At 28.2% G+C, this 17,875-nt stretch overlaps 3 protein-coding genes across 3 annotated transcripts; 2 read left to right on the forward strand and 1 right to left on the reverse strand.

Annotated features, from left to right (window-relative positions):
* Positions 1-901: 901 nt before the first annotated feature.
* On the forward strand, positions 902-2,969 carry TVAGG3_0049600 (uncharacterized protein; the record flags this gene model as incomplete). The annotated part of the gene is made up of 1 exon (XM_001310860.2): positions 902-2,969. A coding segment is annotated over one exon (2,068 nt), but the record flags the coding sequence as incomplete, so codon positions are not given.
* A 2,080-nt stretch (positions 2,970-5,049) lies between these two features.
* On the forward strand, positions 5,050-6,480 carry TVAGG3_0049610 (uncharacterized protein; the record flags this gene model as incomplete). The annotated part of the gene is made up of 1 exon (XM_001310861.2): positions 5,050-6,480. The coding sequence occupies one exon, from the start codon at positions 5,050-5,052 to the stop codon at positions 6,478-6,480; it is 1,431 nt and encodes a 476-aa protein (XP_001310862.2).
* A 6,182-nt stretch (positions 6,481-12,662) lies between these two features.
* Positions 12,663-13,765, reverse strand: TVAGG3_0049620 (ankyrin repeats (3 copies)-containing protein; the record flags this gene model as incomplete). The annotated part of the gene is made up of 1 exon (XM_001288584.2): positions 12,729-13,763. A coding segment is annotated over one exon (1,035 nt), but the record flags the coding sequence as incomplete, so codon positions are not given.
* Positions 13,766-17,875: the final 4,110 nt, after the last annotated feature.

Below are 17,875 nucleotides of genomic sequence, written 5' to 3' on the forward strand. Positions count from 1 at the left end.
CGCAAAAACTTTAAAAATCGATAAAAATATAAATATAGATATTAAAGAGACTTTTTATATAATATTCATAAAGATTTTCCAAAAATATGATACCGCAAAATTAAAAAAGTGACGTCTTGAGTGGAGTCAAAGGTCGAAATTGCTAGCTAAATGTTTTTTTAGCGAAATTGCGTATTGTACGTTTTTTCGCAAAACGAAACCCTTAGTCTGAATTATAGCAAGATTTTAAAACAACGTTGATTTTGATGATTTTACTCACAATTATTTTAAATAGTTTACATTGATAAAATTCGAGAATTCAATTTAGTTCAGAATAAAGTGATAATATATGACGATATTTTATCTATAGGTTTATTGTTTGAAATATTAAAGCATACATTGAACAAAATAATGAAATATTTGAAATTTGACCTAAAGATTTCAGATTTTCGATTTTCTATCATTTTTTGATTATCTTGACTCAAGAAAGCATTTTAATATAGTTATACTACTAAAAATTTAAATCAATGAAAGAATGCCATGAGAATACGCGGAACTTATCTAATTGATTCATATATTACGCTTTTCGATAATATATGGTGATATATGATATGAATGTGATATGTGAATGCAATTTATAGTAAGAATTTTCAGAAATTAAATTATAAATTGAAGAAATAAGCATGAAAAGTTATGGTTTTGCTTTTATCTATTATCAGCATTTTGTATATACTGCAATATTATTAAATAAAATTTAGCGAAATGGCAATCTGCTTCTTGATTGTCAAAATTTCGATCAACTTGAATGCAATTTTTCAATACTTCGGTTTAAATATTTATTCTACATTCCGCACATGTAATGAAATCTGAAAACAAATTTCAATATCTTACAGCATTCAATTTCATTTATTGAAATAGACCGATGAGTGCTTCCCCGCAAACATACTTAATTGATAGGATAATCACTTGTTTGCAAAATGAATTGAATAAATCTTGCAGTGATGAAGATAATAGTATAGTTTGGTTTAGCCCTGACTTATGGTTATCATTTCCTAATGATGAAATCCAAATGTCATTGGAAACACTCAAAAATTTGAACGACCCATACCCGTATACACATCTTATAATTCAAATTCTTAACAATCTTAACAAGTACGCCCTGGAAAAACTCACTTACAAAAATTCGCTCTTTTTTCAATCGCTCTTTCATATTACATCCTATTTTACGCAAATACCAAATGATGTAAATGCAAAGATGATATCTACTCTTATAATTAGCCATGATTTCTTCAATAATAATCAAGATCTTTACAGAAACTGTATATCGCTCTTTATCAAAACAATTGGCCAAAAGTCTAATTACCAAATGGAAGCTATTTCAAGTGTGAAATCCAAGATAGGAGTTCAAAATATTGGAAATATGACAAAAATATTGATCGCAGCGACCGATACCCATGTAACTCTACTTTACCTTATTGAGTCTATGGAGTACATGATAAATAGATTCGATGAATCGAACTACGCATACATTTTACTTTGTCTAACTCGTGTTTTCTCAGAAATGGCCTTGACGCATCAAAAAGAACTTTCCAATGCTATACAAGTATCAGATAAAGATAAGATAAAAGACATTTTCAACAAATTATATTCGAAATTAGGTAAGTCCGAGAGATCCGTCTCTGTTTTATCTTTCCTCATCATGTTCATTCTCTACGGAAATCCATCGATCGACAAGAAAGAACTTGAAACGTATAAAAAGATTATTTCATTATTCAAAAAGCTGGAAAAGTCAAAATTCCTTGATTCCTTGTTTTTAGGTACATATCTGATCTCATTGACCTATTTCGTTGTTGGAGAATCTTCTTACAGTGCTCATTTAGATTTAATTAAAATTGCAGTGAATCAATTCATTAAATCATGCACAAGTAAGCTTGTTGCTGATAAATTCCCCAACTACATGCATATTTTCGGTGCTTTGGAGTACCAACTCGTTCAAAATCCGAAAATTATTGAATCAGAAAATCTTTTCATAAAAGTGTCAAATTCCATCATTTCCCGTTTTTCAACATCGAAGTATTTGACACAATACAAGAGCAACTACAGGAATATCATCTTCGCGACACTATCCGGTATCTTGAATGTCTCAGAAGAAGATTTGGATCAACAACCGCAAAATAATTCAAAAGAAAGTGACAGTGAACGTTGTGTGTCAATTTTCTTATCGTTGAACGATATAAATTTTGAACTAAATTGTCAGAAGATTGATGGTATTCATGAGAAGAAAGATGCTACGAAAGAGATGGCTTTATTCTTCGAAATTTTCGAGAACACGACGAATATTTTGAATTTCATTTCTTTGTTCTTGAAAGTTTACAAAAATTACCCAGAAAAAGTTGGTCCAAAATTGTCACTTTTCACCAGAAATCTTTTTATTCCATGGAAGAATTATTTCGATATTTTCGAGACGATGAGAGAAAAAGAGATTTCTTCATTTTTATATAATGTTTCTCAGAACTTTTTATCGGTTTTTCCAACGATTAATTTGTCACATTTTCCAAATTGTGAGAACATACAAATTATTTACCAAGAATTCCTTAATTTCTGTTTAGTTATATGCACAAGGGTTATTAAGAACAATAGTGTGTTTTATCCATTAATTCAATCAATAACTGATACGAAACTGATTGAAACAGCCATTTTCTCATCAATCTCAAAGAAATGGTTGGAAAAAGTGAATTATTTGATAAATAAAATAACGGTTTTGGTTTACAATGACGAAAAAACTGTTATTCAACCTTCAGAACAAACTTGGAAAGAACTTGTCAAAATTCCTTTCAAATTTGACGTTGTTTTGCCAACGGTTTTGTCATCTGTCATGTCAATGTTAAGTTTCACGAATACATTCATTGATGAGTTCAGGTTGAAGTTCACTAACTTAGCTTTTTCTGAGAATTCTGTTGCTTTAGATTATTTACAAAGTCCTGCAAAAAGTCATACTGTTTTTGCCAGAAATTTAATGAATAGTTTGCATGAAGAATTAAGGAAAATACTTTCATTAATGAGTGGCAATTATGTCCAGAGAGTTTTGAACATTGCATATGTTGCAAATTCCATTGTGAAGAACAATGAAGAAATAGCGAAAAATGATTCAAATGGAGATATTTCTATTATGTTTTTCTGTTTCCTTATGACTGATTCTATTTCAACCAACAATAAGTTCAAAGAACTCAGTCTCTCCATCTTTGAATTCATTAATGCGATATCTTCACAATTAGATCTAACTAAGAAATATAATATCATTCTTCTTTTAACAGATGTTATGGCTTATAATTTGAGAAATCTCACAAATGATGTTGTTTTGTCAAATGCTGTCAAAAGTTATTCATATTTGACAGAAAATTTCCAATTCTACAAAGAGACAAAACATGCTTCGGTGTTTTCAACATACATGGCTGCAAGAGAAGATATATTTTACATTCTTAGAATTTTGAAAAGAACCGCTTTGGAACTCACAAAATTGAAACAAGATGTCACGTTTTTAGAAAAAACTTTTTCGAATATTTTACATAATAATTTTGATTTATGTAGTGATTATTTCTTTGATATACTGCAGTCTACTATTATTGATAATCTCTCTGTTAATATAATTTCACAGATAACGAAAGAAGAAATTTTAAATCAAAATCCAAAAGTTGAAGATGATAAAATTGTTTCAAATTTTGTCACATTTGATTTCAATGACATTTTACTTGAATTAAATGAATTACCAGAGTATCATTCAGCAGCTGTTGATTATGCATGGTTCTACGGAAAGAATAGACAATTGTTAGATTTTGTTGTCAAAAATGGAAATGAAAGAGTGAAAAATCTCTTTTTCACAGCTTATTTGCAAAGATGCGGTGCTGATATCGATTACAAGAAGATCATTTCTGCATACGAAAAAGGATCTGCAATTGATTTCGCTGATGAATTGAGACTCAACGAGGAATTCGAATATTTCTTCAAAGATTACGAAAAAATTGAAGATAAATTGGCACTTTTCCAAACATTCTTTATTCTTTCGTTCTTTGCAACACCTTATGATATGGTGTTTATAGGAGTTTCGATAGAGTCAAGTCGATTTCGTTTGTCGATTCTCTCAAAAAATCAAAGATTTTCACAATCAAATTTGAACATGAATTATCACTTCACCGACCATTTATAAATACTCCAAATCTGTATGAAATTCATGAGAGAGCATTGAAGTATTTGCCATATAAGAAAGTTCCTCAAGACAATGTCAAAGACTCTGATAATTTTGGATCAATGAAATATGAAGAAATTGTCAAAATGAGAAACGATAATTTGATGACGATTATTCCGAATTCAAAAAAGAAAGGTTTTCTTATTTCCCTTAAAAATTTGAAGACAGAAGACATTGGTCATTTTGGAGATTTCTTTATAGGCCATTTAAGAAGAAATGTTAAGTATTACATCGTTGTTGATTTGATGGAAGCAAGAATTCTTGATTTTGATTTATTCCATTCACAAGTTACAAAAATTTATCAAAAAGTTGCTGATCAATTGGATAACGTTTTTCTTCTGAATTTGACAAAGAATTCCGCTGGTTTCTTGAACAATTATAAGACTGATGAATGGGTAAATGTTATTTCCGTGTTAAATAACATCAACGACATCTTTGAAGTATATCCAGATTTGATTTTACCTTTGAACTCTGTAAGACACGATTTTGAATTTTCAAAAGTGACATTGCCAAATGACAAAATTGGTCAACTTTACTTTTCTAGAAGGAATTTAACAATAGAAGCACCAGGAGATGTATTAACTGTCCCTGATGCGAAGAGAATTCATATTATTCCGTTCAATTTGATCACGAAAATTGTAATTATTGAAAATGTTGTTCAAATTCATTTTTCAACAGATAAAGTTGCGAAATTTTCGACGATTTCGCCTGAAGCAATTTCAAGGGTCATTGATATGAAGAGAGCAGGAATTTTCTCAAGACAAAAGTTCATTTGTTCCGTTAATCGATTGATAAGATTCGCTGATTACGTTGCTTATTCAATTAAAATGATTGCAAGTAAAAGCCATGATATCGGAGCAAGTTCTGCCAATTTATTCACAAGGTTGACATCAAGTAATTACTTAGAATTCGTTGGTGCAAAGTTTGCTTATCCTTCCCAGGAATGGTGCATAAAAAGACTGAAAATGATCCCTGAAAAATATGAAATTTTTGCAAGATTCATTGAAATGATCAGGGATGAAGTTGATGCACCTTTCTACTTGTCTAAAGGTCTTCCTCTTCTTTCTGAACAAGAAATCATTAATCTTATGAACAGATTGTCAAAAGACAATAAATTTGATGTTAAATTGTGGTCAAAAACACCAATCGATATTTCATCAATTGTTTTGCAATCAACAGTTAATGTTACTGAAAAGTTTTCAGTTGAAATCGCAAATATTTCATTGGAAGGCGTAACTAAATTCATTTATGATGAGAAGATCACTCCGAAGATGTTGAAAAACACAGTGGAAAACCTTCCTTCAATCATTGTTGTCGCATCGAAACTTCCTGAGAATTTTGAAGCAGAAATTTTCATTTTTGTTATTCAACAATTCATGAAAATCGAAAGTATCGAGTTCGAATATCTTTCATTGGCTGAATCGATATGTGTTAGATACAGATTACCATTGAATGTTTGCGAAACAGAAGCCGACAAAAAGAAACAAAGACAAGCAGATGAAATTTACAGTTATATCATTAGATACCGAAAGATTTGCGAAATTTCAAATTGTCTTGAAGTTTTCGACAATTATTTTCGCGGTAAAAAGGATCCTTTATCCATTTTAGTTCGTACATTGTTTGATGATGATCTTGAACAGTTATCAAATGATTGTTTGAACGCGTTTCCAACGTCAGATGTTTTTAATTCTGGATATTTGTTTGTTGCGATGTCTTTCCTTTTGGATAAAATTCCATTAAAAGTTTCATCATATTTCGACATCACAGTTCAATACTGCACAAGGGATTGCAAGATGTCAGCAGATCTTATGATGAAATGTCTTTCAATGAATGAATATTTGGTTGGTGAAAACATCACTAAAATCGTTCTTACATTGAAAGACATTTTCCGAAACATTATGACGAAAAGTGATGCATTAAAGTTGCTCAAAATGATCAGACAATCACAACACTTAACACAAGAACAGTCTGTTATTTCTGCTGTTCCTTTAGTTGCTTTTGATTTGGATGACGCATTCCCTGTATCAATCAAACCAACTCCTTTTGCATTTTCTTTCTTGTTTGATGTGATGAATTCTGGATGTTTGAGTGTGAAACAAATGCACAGAGTTTTAGATTTCTTCACTACATACAAATCATCAATTGATGATGAGATGAAAGAGAATCTTTTCAACGAACTTTGCACATTGATGTCTGTTGAAAATACTATAGAAACATCTCTCAAACTTACAAATCTTTTGAAATTACTTTCTACATGATTTGTAATCTAATTTTTTCTTTATTTATTTATTGTATGTATTTTATTTGTAAATATATTATTTTGAGATTTTGAAGAGCGAGGAATGAAAGATAAACTTGGATCAATTAAATTTCGGACTTCAACAGTATCTGCCGAATCATCACTACACAAATATTGTTGACATAATTTTTTATGTTTGTCTTTGATTGGAATTAAACAATTTGAGAGAATATATTTGATAATATCGATCTTTTGATTGGAAATTGCGATTGAAAGAAAATCATTTTGACCATTTAAATCAATATTATGATTATATTTAAGTAATTTCTTGAAAATTTTAAGATATCCGAGTCGAATTGATCTCAAAACAGGAAGATCATTATTTAATGATTGTATCGAATAATCTGCACCTTCATGGATCAAATACTCAACAATTTCCCATCTGCCAGATGAAACAGCGAGAAGAACACAATTTTGTTTTCCTTTGTCTTGAAATGAAAGAGTTTCTTTTTTGGGATCTCTTGATACTAAATGCTTGATCAAGTCTAAGTTTCCGCATTCACATGCAATTAATAATGCATTCTTTCCTGAATTTTCATTAATTTAATTGGCATCTAAGCCATTTGAAATTAGAAAATCGAATATTTTTGTACTGCCGCTGATAGAAGTACAAAGAATTGCGTTGTCTTTATTTTTGTTAATTGCTGTTTTGTTGCATTTGTTGTTGATAAGAGATTCGACAAGATTGTAATTGTTCTTCAAACATGCAGAGAGAAGGATTGTGTTTTGTTGATCATCAACGATTTCTGATAATCCGATTGTACATGCAACTTTTATTGTCGATTCATCTTTCACATCTGCTCTCTGCGAAAGGAAATTATAAATATCATCAAATTTGTTTTGAATTTGGAAGATATCTAAGAATCTATTGATCAACTCATCATTTGTTTGATTTGAATGAATTTTGTCACAAATAATAGACAAAAATGATTCATATTGTTCATATGAATATATTTTCGAGCGATCTCAATGCATTGAAAGGATCCAATTCATTGATAATTTTGACGGACTTAGGTAAGAAAATTTCTTTAATAGGAGCATTGATGATTGGGTCATCTTGTATTTCAACAATTGTGTCAGAAAGAGTAACATTTGTTATAAAAGAAGAATCAATACACTGTGTTGATAAAATTCTACAACTACTGTCAATAATAATTGTTGTATACTGACTTTCAATAGCTTGTTTCTCAAGAATTCCGTCAGTACATGATAATGTTTTTACATTTATTGTAGAACTAAATGAATTTTGGAATCAATAAAAAATTTATATTTTGTCACTTTTTAAAATAAGATCTGACATTTGCTCTATTTGAAAATGAACAAATAGCATATATAGTTGTTGGATCAGGAGAATTAAGAATGTTTAATAAGCGCCAAGATGTTTTTGATTTAAAGAATAAAAAACGAGGAATTCGAATATTTCTTCAAAGATTACAAAAAAATTGAAGATAAATTAACACTTTTCCAAACATTCTTCATTCTTTCGTTCTTTGCAAAACCTCACATATAGAAGTTTGAACTGAGTCAAGTCATTTTCTTTCACAATCACTTCACCGATCACTTATAAATATCAAATTTATATAAGTTCATGAGAGAGTATTGAAGTATTTGCCATATAAGAAAGTTCCTCAAGACAATGTTAAAAGATAATTCAGATCAATGCAATTGCAAGATGATAAACAATAATTTGATGATGAGTTCCGAATCCAGAAGAATCTGATTTTTATTTTATCAAATCAATATGATTATATGAATTCAGATACTCTCAAAAAAATTGAGATTCATAAATTTACGAGATGAAAACTAGTATTTTAGTATATTTAAACTTAGCAATAATAATTTACTTACAATTTGGATTAATGAATCAATATAAATAGTATAAAAAATACAGAAGAAAATTTTCGATATTTTGATCTTTTAAATAGCCATGAATCAATAGTTATTTTTGCTGTCCTTATTTTTACTAGATTTTGATGATTTTGGTTGTTCTGTGTCGGATGTTTGTGATTGAGTTTGATTAGAAAAATTCAATTATATCAGTAAAAGTTTCAACAGATGTTGATTCATTTTGATTTATTCAGCAGATGTTGATTCATTTTGATTTATATCAACAGATGTTGATTCATTTTGATTTATATCAGCAGGTGTTGATTCATTTTGATTTATATCAGCAGGTGTTGATTCATTTTGATTTATATCAACAGATGTTGATTCATTTTGATTTATATCAACAGATGTTGATTCATTTTGAATTGTTTCAGCAGGTGTTGATTCATTTTGATTTATATCAACAGATGTTGATTCATTTTGAATTGTTTCAGCAGGTGTTGATTCATTTTGATTTATATATATGCTGATTCTTTGATTAGCGTCAGATTTAGTAGATTCCTGTGCTTTATAATTGCTTGAAAAAATGGGTCAATCTTCTTTATGGTTTCTATTTCTTCAAGAGAATCGCAATTCGAAAGATACGATTTAACTAAATTTTTATGTTTTTCTTTAATTCTAACTAATTTTTTGTCGATAATGTATTTTATTATTTTGTATCTTTGATGAGAAATTGCAATTGTAAGAAAATCATCTTCAGCATTTGGATCAAAATTGTGACAATATATAAGTAAATTCTGGAAAATCTCAAGATGTCCAAGCCTTACGGATCTAAAAATAGGAAGGTCATTATTTGATGAATGTAGAGATGGGTCTGCATCATTTTGAATTAAATAATGGATTATTTCCCAATTACCAGAAGAAACAGCTAGAAGTATACAATTTTGATTTTCTTTGTCTAAGTCTGAAAGTGAAAAGCCTTGAGATACTAGATGCTTAATCATTTCAAAGTTTCCGCTTTCACAAGCTGTTAAAACGGCATTTCTCCCTGTGATTTCGTTAGATATTTTAGCATCTAAGCCATTTTTAATGAGAAAATCGAATATCTTTGTGCTGCCACTGATTGATGTGCAAAGAACTGCATTGTCTTTATTTTTGTTAATTGCTGTTTTGTTGCATTTGTTGTTGATAAGAGATTCGACAAGATTGTAATTGTTCTTCAAACATGCAGAGAGAAGGATTGTGTTTTGTTGATCATCAACGATTTCTGATAATCCGATTGTACATGCAACTTTTATTGTCGATTCATCTTTCACATCTGCTCTCTGCGAAAGGAAATTATAAATATCATCAAATTTGTTTTGAATTTGGAAGATATCTAAGAATCTATTGATCAACTCATCATTTGTTTGATTTGAATGAATTTTGTCACAAATAATAGACAAAAATGATTCATATTGTTCATATCTTGCTTTGACTATTTTCGGATTCCTTCCATCAAGTTCGTTGATCTTTTTCTGCATTTCTAAAACATAATTCTGATACTTCTTGTAGGATTCATTCGAAGTAAGATCCAATAACGTATTCATTACTGAGGATCGAATCATTTCAGCATCAAATTTATTGATATAATAAGCAAAATAACTGCAATCTTTGATCAACGCAATCAAGAAGTCATATACTTTATCAACTTTGTTTTCATCTTGAAAATATCCGAGTTCTTCACATTTTGAAATGATTTTATCGATGAAATCTTGATTGCTTAATATGTTTTCGGAACCAATACGACATAAATCAATAAGTTTTGATGGTTCTATTTCCGAAATATTTTTCGCTATGAATATGATAATGTCATCTAGTTTTTCATTGTAATTCTTTCGCGATTTTCTTATAAATGAAAGGACTTCTTCTATATTTTTTAAGTTTATTTCATCTCTGAAAATAAGAGTACTATACCAATCGAAAAAGTCTTCAATCTCGAGATCTATGCCTATTTGATATATTTCTTTCAGAATATCTTCAGAAATTTCGATAGAAACTTTGTTTTTTATAAAAAGTTGATAAAAGATTTTAAATGTTTCATCACTGACTCCTTTTAGTTTATATTCTTCAATGTTTTCTCCTTGCATGTAGTCATTCATAACTTTCCTGCTATATGAACACAATGTTTTAAAAGGAACTTCCATTTGATGATTTCCATCGCTGATTTTGATCTTTTTATCATCCACAATACTATTAAATTGAAATTGCTTAAATGCTCTTCTGGCAACAAATTCGGGCATCTATTAAAAATCCAAAATAAATTGAATACTTATCAATTCAAAATTTTTAGAGATTCTTTATTTTTAATAGATTTATAATCCCGAAACAATTTTAAGCGATTCATATTCCAATATATTCAAAATATTTTTCTGAGAAAAGTTCAGAAAAGTTTGTATTATATTTATAATTGCATCGCTAATAATGCAAAAATATATTTATTAAATAAGCAATTATTCTTTAAAATATAATTACTGAAATTACGATTATTTTTTATTCAAATACGAAATTGTATTGGATGAAAAATTTTGCGTAATTTATAGTTTTCTAATTAATTATTTGCGTATAATGTACATTTATTAATAAAATTTGTACTCTTAGGCCTTATTTAAGCTGATTTTTTTACTAATGTCAAAAGAAATTCATTTTGATTAGTGTCAGATTCTTGAAAGATTTGGGTCTATTTTTCCTTTGAAATTCTATTATTTCAAGAGAATTGAGATTCGAAAGATATGATTTAGCTAAATATTTATGTTATTCGTTAATTCTAAATGATTTTTTGTCTAGAATATATTATCATTATATTGGATCTTTGATGGGAAATCGCTATTGTAAGGAAACCATCAATTGTAAATGGAAATTTTAGAAAACCTCAAGATGTCTAAGCATCCTCTTTGATAAGTAAAATTCTTTGAATTTTGATATATTAATTGGATAAATCATTAGTTAAGTTAATTTTATTTCTATTTCTTTATGAAATAATAATAAATATACTCATTAGGATGTTAAGATCAAATAAATATCTATAACAATAGGCTGGACATGTGTGTATTTCAATTGAATAATATGAAATAGTGTAACTTTTGAGTATATCCGAAATTGCAGCAGGAAGGGAAATTCCCAATGGGAAAATAAAATTTCGTAAATTATTTGAGTTAGTAAAAGCATATTGATTAATATAAGTGATTTCATTTTGAAATATTAGCGAATTTATATAAGATTGGTATGAGAAAGATTGGTCTCTAATGATTTTAACATTTTTTGGTAAATAAAATACTTTTGCAGTTCGAGCTGATGGATAATGAACTATTTCCTCGAAATTTTTTGTGTATAATACACCATCTAACGAAGTAAAATATGGATTCTGTTCATCAACAAATATATTTTCGAGCGATCTCAATGCATTGAAAGGATCCAATTCATTGATAATTTTGACGGACTTAGGTAAGAAAATTTCTTTAATAGGAGCATTGATGATTGGGTCATCTTGTATTTCAACAATTGTGTCAGAAAGAGTAACATTTGTTATAAAAGAAGAATCAATACACTGTGTTGATAAAATTCTACAACTACTGTCAATAATAATTGTTGTATACTGACTTTCAATAGCTTGTTTCTCAAGAATTCCGTCAGTACATGATAATGTTTTTACATTTATTGTAGAACTAAATGAATTTTGGAATCAATAAAAAATTTATATTTTGTCACTTTTTAAAATAAGATCTGACATTTGCTCTATTTGAAAATGAACAAATAGCATATATAGTTGTTGGATCAGGAGAATTAAGAATGTTTAATAAGCGCCAAGATGTTGTTTGATTTAAAGAATAAAAAACGAGGAATTCGAATATTTCTTCAAAGATTACAAAAAAATTGAAGATAAATTAACACTTTTCCAAACATTCTTCATTCTTTCGTTCTTTGCAAAACCTCACAGATACGGTGTCTATAGAAGTTTGAACTGAGTCAAGTCATTTTCTTTCACAATCACTTCACCGATCACTTATAAATACTTCAAATTTATATGAAGTTCATGAGAGAGTATTGAAGTATTTGCCATATAAGAAAGTTCCTCAAGACAATGTTAAAGACTCTGATAATTTCAGATCAATGCAATTGCAAGATGATAAACAATAATTTGATGATGATTGTTCCGAATCCAGAAGAATTCTTGATTTTTGATTTATTTTATTCATATAGAAATCAATTATTTTTTGCTTATGATTATTCTTTATGAATTCAGATACTCTCAAAAAAATTGAGATTCATAAATTTACGAGATGAAAACTAGTATTTTAGTATATTATAAACTTAGCAATAATAATTTACTTACAATTTGGATTAATGAATCAATATAAATATTAGTATAATTAAAGTCGTCATACAGAAGAAAATTTTTCGATATTTTGATCTTTTAAATAGCCATGAATCAATAGTTATTTTGCTGTCCTTATTTTTACTAGATTTTGATGATTTTGGTTGTTCTGTGTCGGATGTTTGTGATTGAGTTTGATTAGAAAATGTTGATTCATTTTGATTTATATCAGCAGGTATTGATTCATTTTGAATTGTTTCAACAGATGTTGATTCATTTTGAATTGTTTCAGCAGATGTTGATTCATTTTGATTTATATCAACAGGTGTTGATTCATTTTGATTTATATCAACAGATGTTGATTCATTTTGATTTATATCAGCAGGTGTTGATTCATTTTGATTTATATCAGCAGGTGTTGATTCATTTTGATTTATATCAACAGATGTTGATTCATTTTGATTTATATCAACAGATGTTGATTCATTTTGAATTGTTTCAGCAGGTGTTGATTCATTTTGATTTATATCAACAGATGTTGATTCATTTTGAATTGTTTCAGCAGGTGTTGATTCATTTTGATTTATATCAACATATGCTGATTCGTTTTGATTAGCGTCAGATTTAGTAGATTCCTGTGCTTTATAATTGCTTGAAAAAATTGGGTCAATCTTCTTTATGGTTTCTATTTCTTCAAGAGAATCGCAATTCGAAAGATACGATTTAACTAAATTTTTATGTTTTTCTTTAATTCTAACTAATTTTTTGTCGATAATGTATTTTATTATTTTGTATCTTTGATGAGAAATTGCAATTGTAAGAAAATCATCTTCAGCATTTGGATCAAAATTGTGACAATATATAAGTAAATTCTGGAAAATCTCAAGATGTCCAAGCCTTACGGATCTAAAAATAGGAAGGTCATTATTTGATGAATGTAGAGATGGGTCTGCATCATTTTGAATTAAATAATGGATTATTTCCCAATTACCAGAAGAAACAGCTAGAAGTATACAATTTTGATTTTCTTTGTCTAAGTCTGAAAGTGAAAAGCCTTGAGATACTAGATGCTTAATCATTTCAAAGTTTCCGCTTTCACAAGCTGTTAAAACGGCATTTCTCCCTGTGATTTCGTTAGATATTTTAGCATCTAAGCCATTTTTAATGAGAAAATCGAATATCTTTGTGCTGCCACTGATTGATGTGCAAAGAACTGCATTGTCTTTATTTTTGTTAATTGCTGTTTTGTTGCATTTGTTGTTGATAAGAGATTCGACAAGATTGTAATTGTTCTTCAAACATGCAGAGAGAAGGATTGTGTTTTGTTGATCATCAACGATTTCTGATAATCCGATTGTACATGCAACTTTTATTGTCGATTCATCTTTCACATCTGCTCTCTGCGAAAGGAAATTATAAATATCATCAAATTTGTTTTGAATTTGGAAGATATCTAAGAATCTATTGATCAACTCATCATTTGTTTGATTTGAATGAATTTTGTCACAAATAATAGACAAAAATGATTCATATTGTTCATATCTTGCTTTGACTATTTTCGGATTCCTTCCATCAAGTTCGTTGATCTTTTTCTGCATTTCTAAAACATAATTCTGATACTTCTTGTAGGATTCATTCGAAGTAAGATCCAATAACGTATTCATTACTGAGGATCGAATCATTTCAGCATCAAATTTATTGATATAATAAGCAAAATAACTGCAATCTTTGATCAACGCAATCAAGAAGTCATATACTTTATCAACTTTGTTTTCATCTTGAAAATATCCGAGTTCTTCACATTTTGAAATGATTTTATCGATGAAATCTTGATTGCTTAATATGTTTTCGGAACCAATACGACATAAATCAATAAGTTTTGATGGTTCTATTTCCGAAATATTTTTCGCTATGAATATGATAATGTCATCTAGTTTTTCATTGTAATTCTTTCGCGATTTTCTTATAAATGAAAGGACTTCTTCTATATTTTTTAAGTTTATTTCATCTCTGAAAATAAGAGTACTATACCAATCGAAAAAGTCTTCAATCTCGAGATCTATGCCTATTTGATATATTTCTTTCAGAATATCTTCAGAAATTTCGATAGAAACTTTGTTTTTTATAAAAAGTTGATAAAAGATTTTAAATGTTTCATCACTGACTCCTTTTAGTTTATATTCTTCAATGTTTTCTCCTTGCATGTAGTCATTCATAACTTTCCTGCTATATGAACACAATGTTTTAAAAGGAACTTCCATTTGATGATTTCCATCGCTGATTTTGATCTTTTTATCATCCACAATACTATTAAATTGAAATTGCTTAAATGCTCTTCTGGCAACAAATTCGGGCATCTATTAAAAATCCAAAATAAATTGAATACTTATCAATTCAAAATTTTTAGAGATTCTTTATTTTTAATAGATTTATAATCCCGAAACAATTTTAAGCGATTCATATTCCAATATATTCAAAATATTTTTCTGAGAAAAGTTCAGAAAAGTTTGTATTATATTTATAATTGCATCGCTAATAATGCAAAAATATATTTATTAAATAAGCAATTATTCTTTAAAATATAATTACTGAAATTACGATTATTTTTTATTCAAATACGAAATTGTATTGGATGAAAAATTTTGCGTAATTTATAGTTTTCTAATTAATTATTTGCGTATAATGTACATTTATTAATAAAATTTGTACTCTTAGGCCTTATTTAAGCTGATTTTTTTACTAATGTCAAAAGAAATTCATTTTGATTAGTGTCAGATTCTTGAAAGATTTGGGTCTATTTTTCCTTTGAAATTCTATTATTTCAAGAGAATTGAGATTCGAAAGATATGATTTAGCTAAATATTTATGTTATTCGTTAATTCTAAATGATTTTTTGTCTAGAATATATTATCATTATATTGGATCTTTGATGGGAAATCGCTATTGTAAGGAAACCATCAATTGTAAATGGAAATTTTAGAAAACCTCAAGATGTCTAAGCATCCTCTTTGATAAGTAAAATTCTTTGAATTTTGATATATTAATTGGATAAATCATTAGTTAAGTTAATTTTATTTCTATTTCTTTATGAAATAATAAATAAATATACTCATTAGGATGTTAAGATCAAATAAATATCTATAACAATAGGCTGGACATGTGTGTATTTCAATTGAATAATATGAAATAGTGTAACTTTTGAGTATATCCGAAATTGCAGCAGGAAGGGAAATTCCCAATGGGAAAATAAAATTTCGTAAATTATTTGAGTTAGTAAAAGCATATTGATTAATATAAGTGATTTCATTTTGAAATATTAGCGAATTTATATAAGATTGGTATGAGAAAGATTGGTCTCTAATGATTTTAACATTTTTTGGTAAATAAAATACTTTTGCAGTTCGAGCTGATGGATAATGAACTATTTCCTCGAAATTTTTTGTGTATAATACACCATCTAACGAAGTAAAATATGGATTCTGTTCATCAACAAATATATTTTCGAGCGATCTCAATGCATTGAAAGGATCCAATTCATTGATAATTTTGACGGACTTAGGTAAGAAAATTTCTTTAATAGGAGCATTGATGATTGGGTCATCTTGTATTTCAACAATTGTGTCAGAAAGAGTAACATTTGTTATAAAAGAAGAATCAATACACTGTGTTGATAAAATTCTACAACTACTGTCAATAATAATTGTTGTATACTGACTTTCAATAGCTTGTTTCTCAAGAATTCCGTCAGTACATGATAATGTTTTTACATTTATTGTAGAACTAAATGAATTTTGGAATCAATAAAAAATTTATATTTTGTCACTTTTTAAAATAAGATCTGACATTTGCTCTATTTAAAAATGAACAAATAGCATATATAGTTGTTGGATCAGGAGAATTAAGAATGTTTAATAAGCGCCAAGATGTTGTTTGATTTAAAGAATAAAAAACGAGGAATTCGAATATTTCTTCAAAGATTACAAAAAAATTGAAGATAAATTAACACTTTTCCAAACATTCTTCATTCTTTCGTTCTTTGCAAAACCTCACAGATACGGTGTCTATAGAAGTTTGAACTGAGTCAAGTCATTTTCTTTCACAATCACTTCACCGATCACTTATAAATACTTCAAATTTATATGAAGTTCATGAGAGAGTATTGAAGTATTTGCCATATAAGAAAGTTCCTCAAGACAATGTTAAAGACTCTGATAATTTCAGATCAATGCAATTGCAAGATGATAAACAATAATTTGATGATGATTGTTCCGAATCCAGAAGAATTCTTTTTTTGAATTTATTTTATTCATATAGAAATCAATTATTTTTTGCTTATGATTATTCTTTATGAATTCAGATACTCTCAAAAAAATTGAGATTCATAAATTTACGAGATGAAAACTAGTATTTTAGTATATTATAAACTTAGCAATAATAATTTACTTACAATTTGGATTAATGAATCAATATAAATATTAGTATAATTAAAGTCGTCATACAGAAGAAAATTTTTCGATATTTTGATCTTTTAAATAGCCATGAATCAATAGTTATTTTGCTGTCCTTATTTTTACTAGATTTTGATGATTTTGGTTGTTCTGTGTCGGATGTTTGTGATTGAGTTTGATTAGAAAATGTTGATTCATTTTGATTTATATCAGCAGGTATTGATTCATTTTGAATTGTTTCAACAGATGTTGATTCATTTTGAATTGTTTCAGCAGATGTTGATTCATTTTGATTTATATCAACAGGTGTTGATTCATTTTGATTTATATCAACAGATGTTGATTCATTTTGATTTATATCAGCAGGTGTTGATTCATTTTGATTTATATCAGCAGGTGTTGATTCATTTTGATTTATATCAACAGATGTTGATTCATTTTGATTTATATCAACAGATGTTGATTCATTTTGAATTTTTCAGCAGTGTTGATTCATTTTGATTTATATCAACAGATGTTGATTCATTTTGAATTTTTCAGCAGGTGTTGATTCATTTTGATTTATATCAACATATGCTGATTCGTTTTGATTAGCGTCAGATTTAGTAGATTCCTGTGCTTTATAATTGCTTGAAAAAATTGGTCAATCTTCTTTATGGTTTCTATTTCTTCAAGAGAATCGCAATTCGAAAGATACGATTTAACTAAATTTTTATGTTTTTCTT

The sequence above is a fragment of the Trichomonas vaginalis genome, chromosome IV, assembly GCF_026262505.1.
Source record: "Trichomonas vaginalis G3 chromosome IV, whole genome shotgun sequence".
NCBI lineage: Eukaryota > Parabasalia > Trichomonadida > Trichomonadidae > Trichomonas > Trichomonas vaginalis.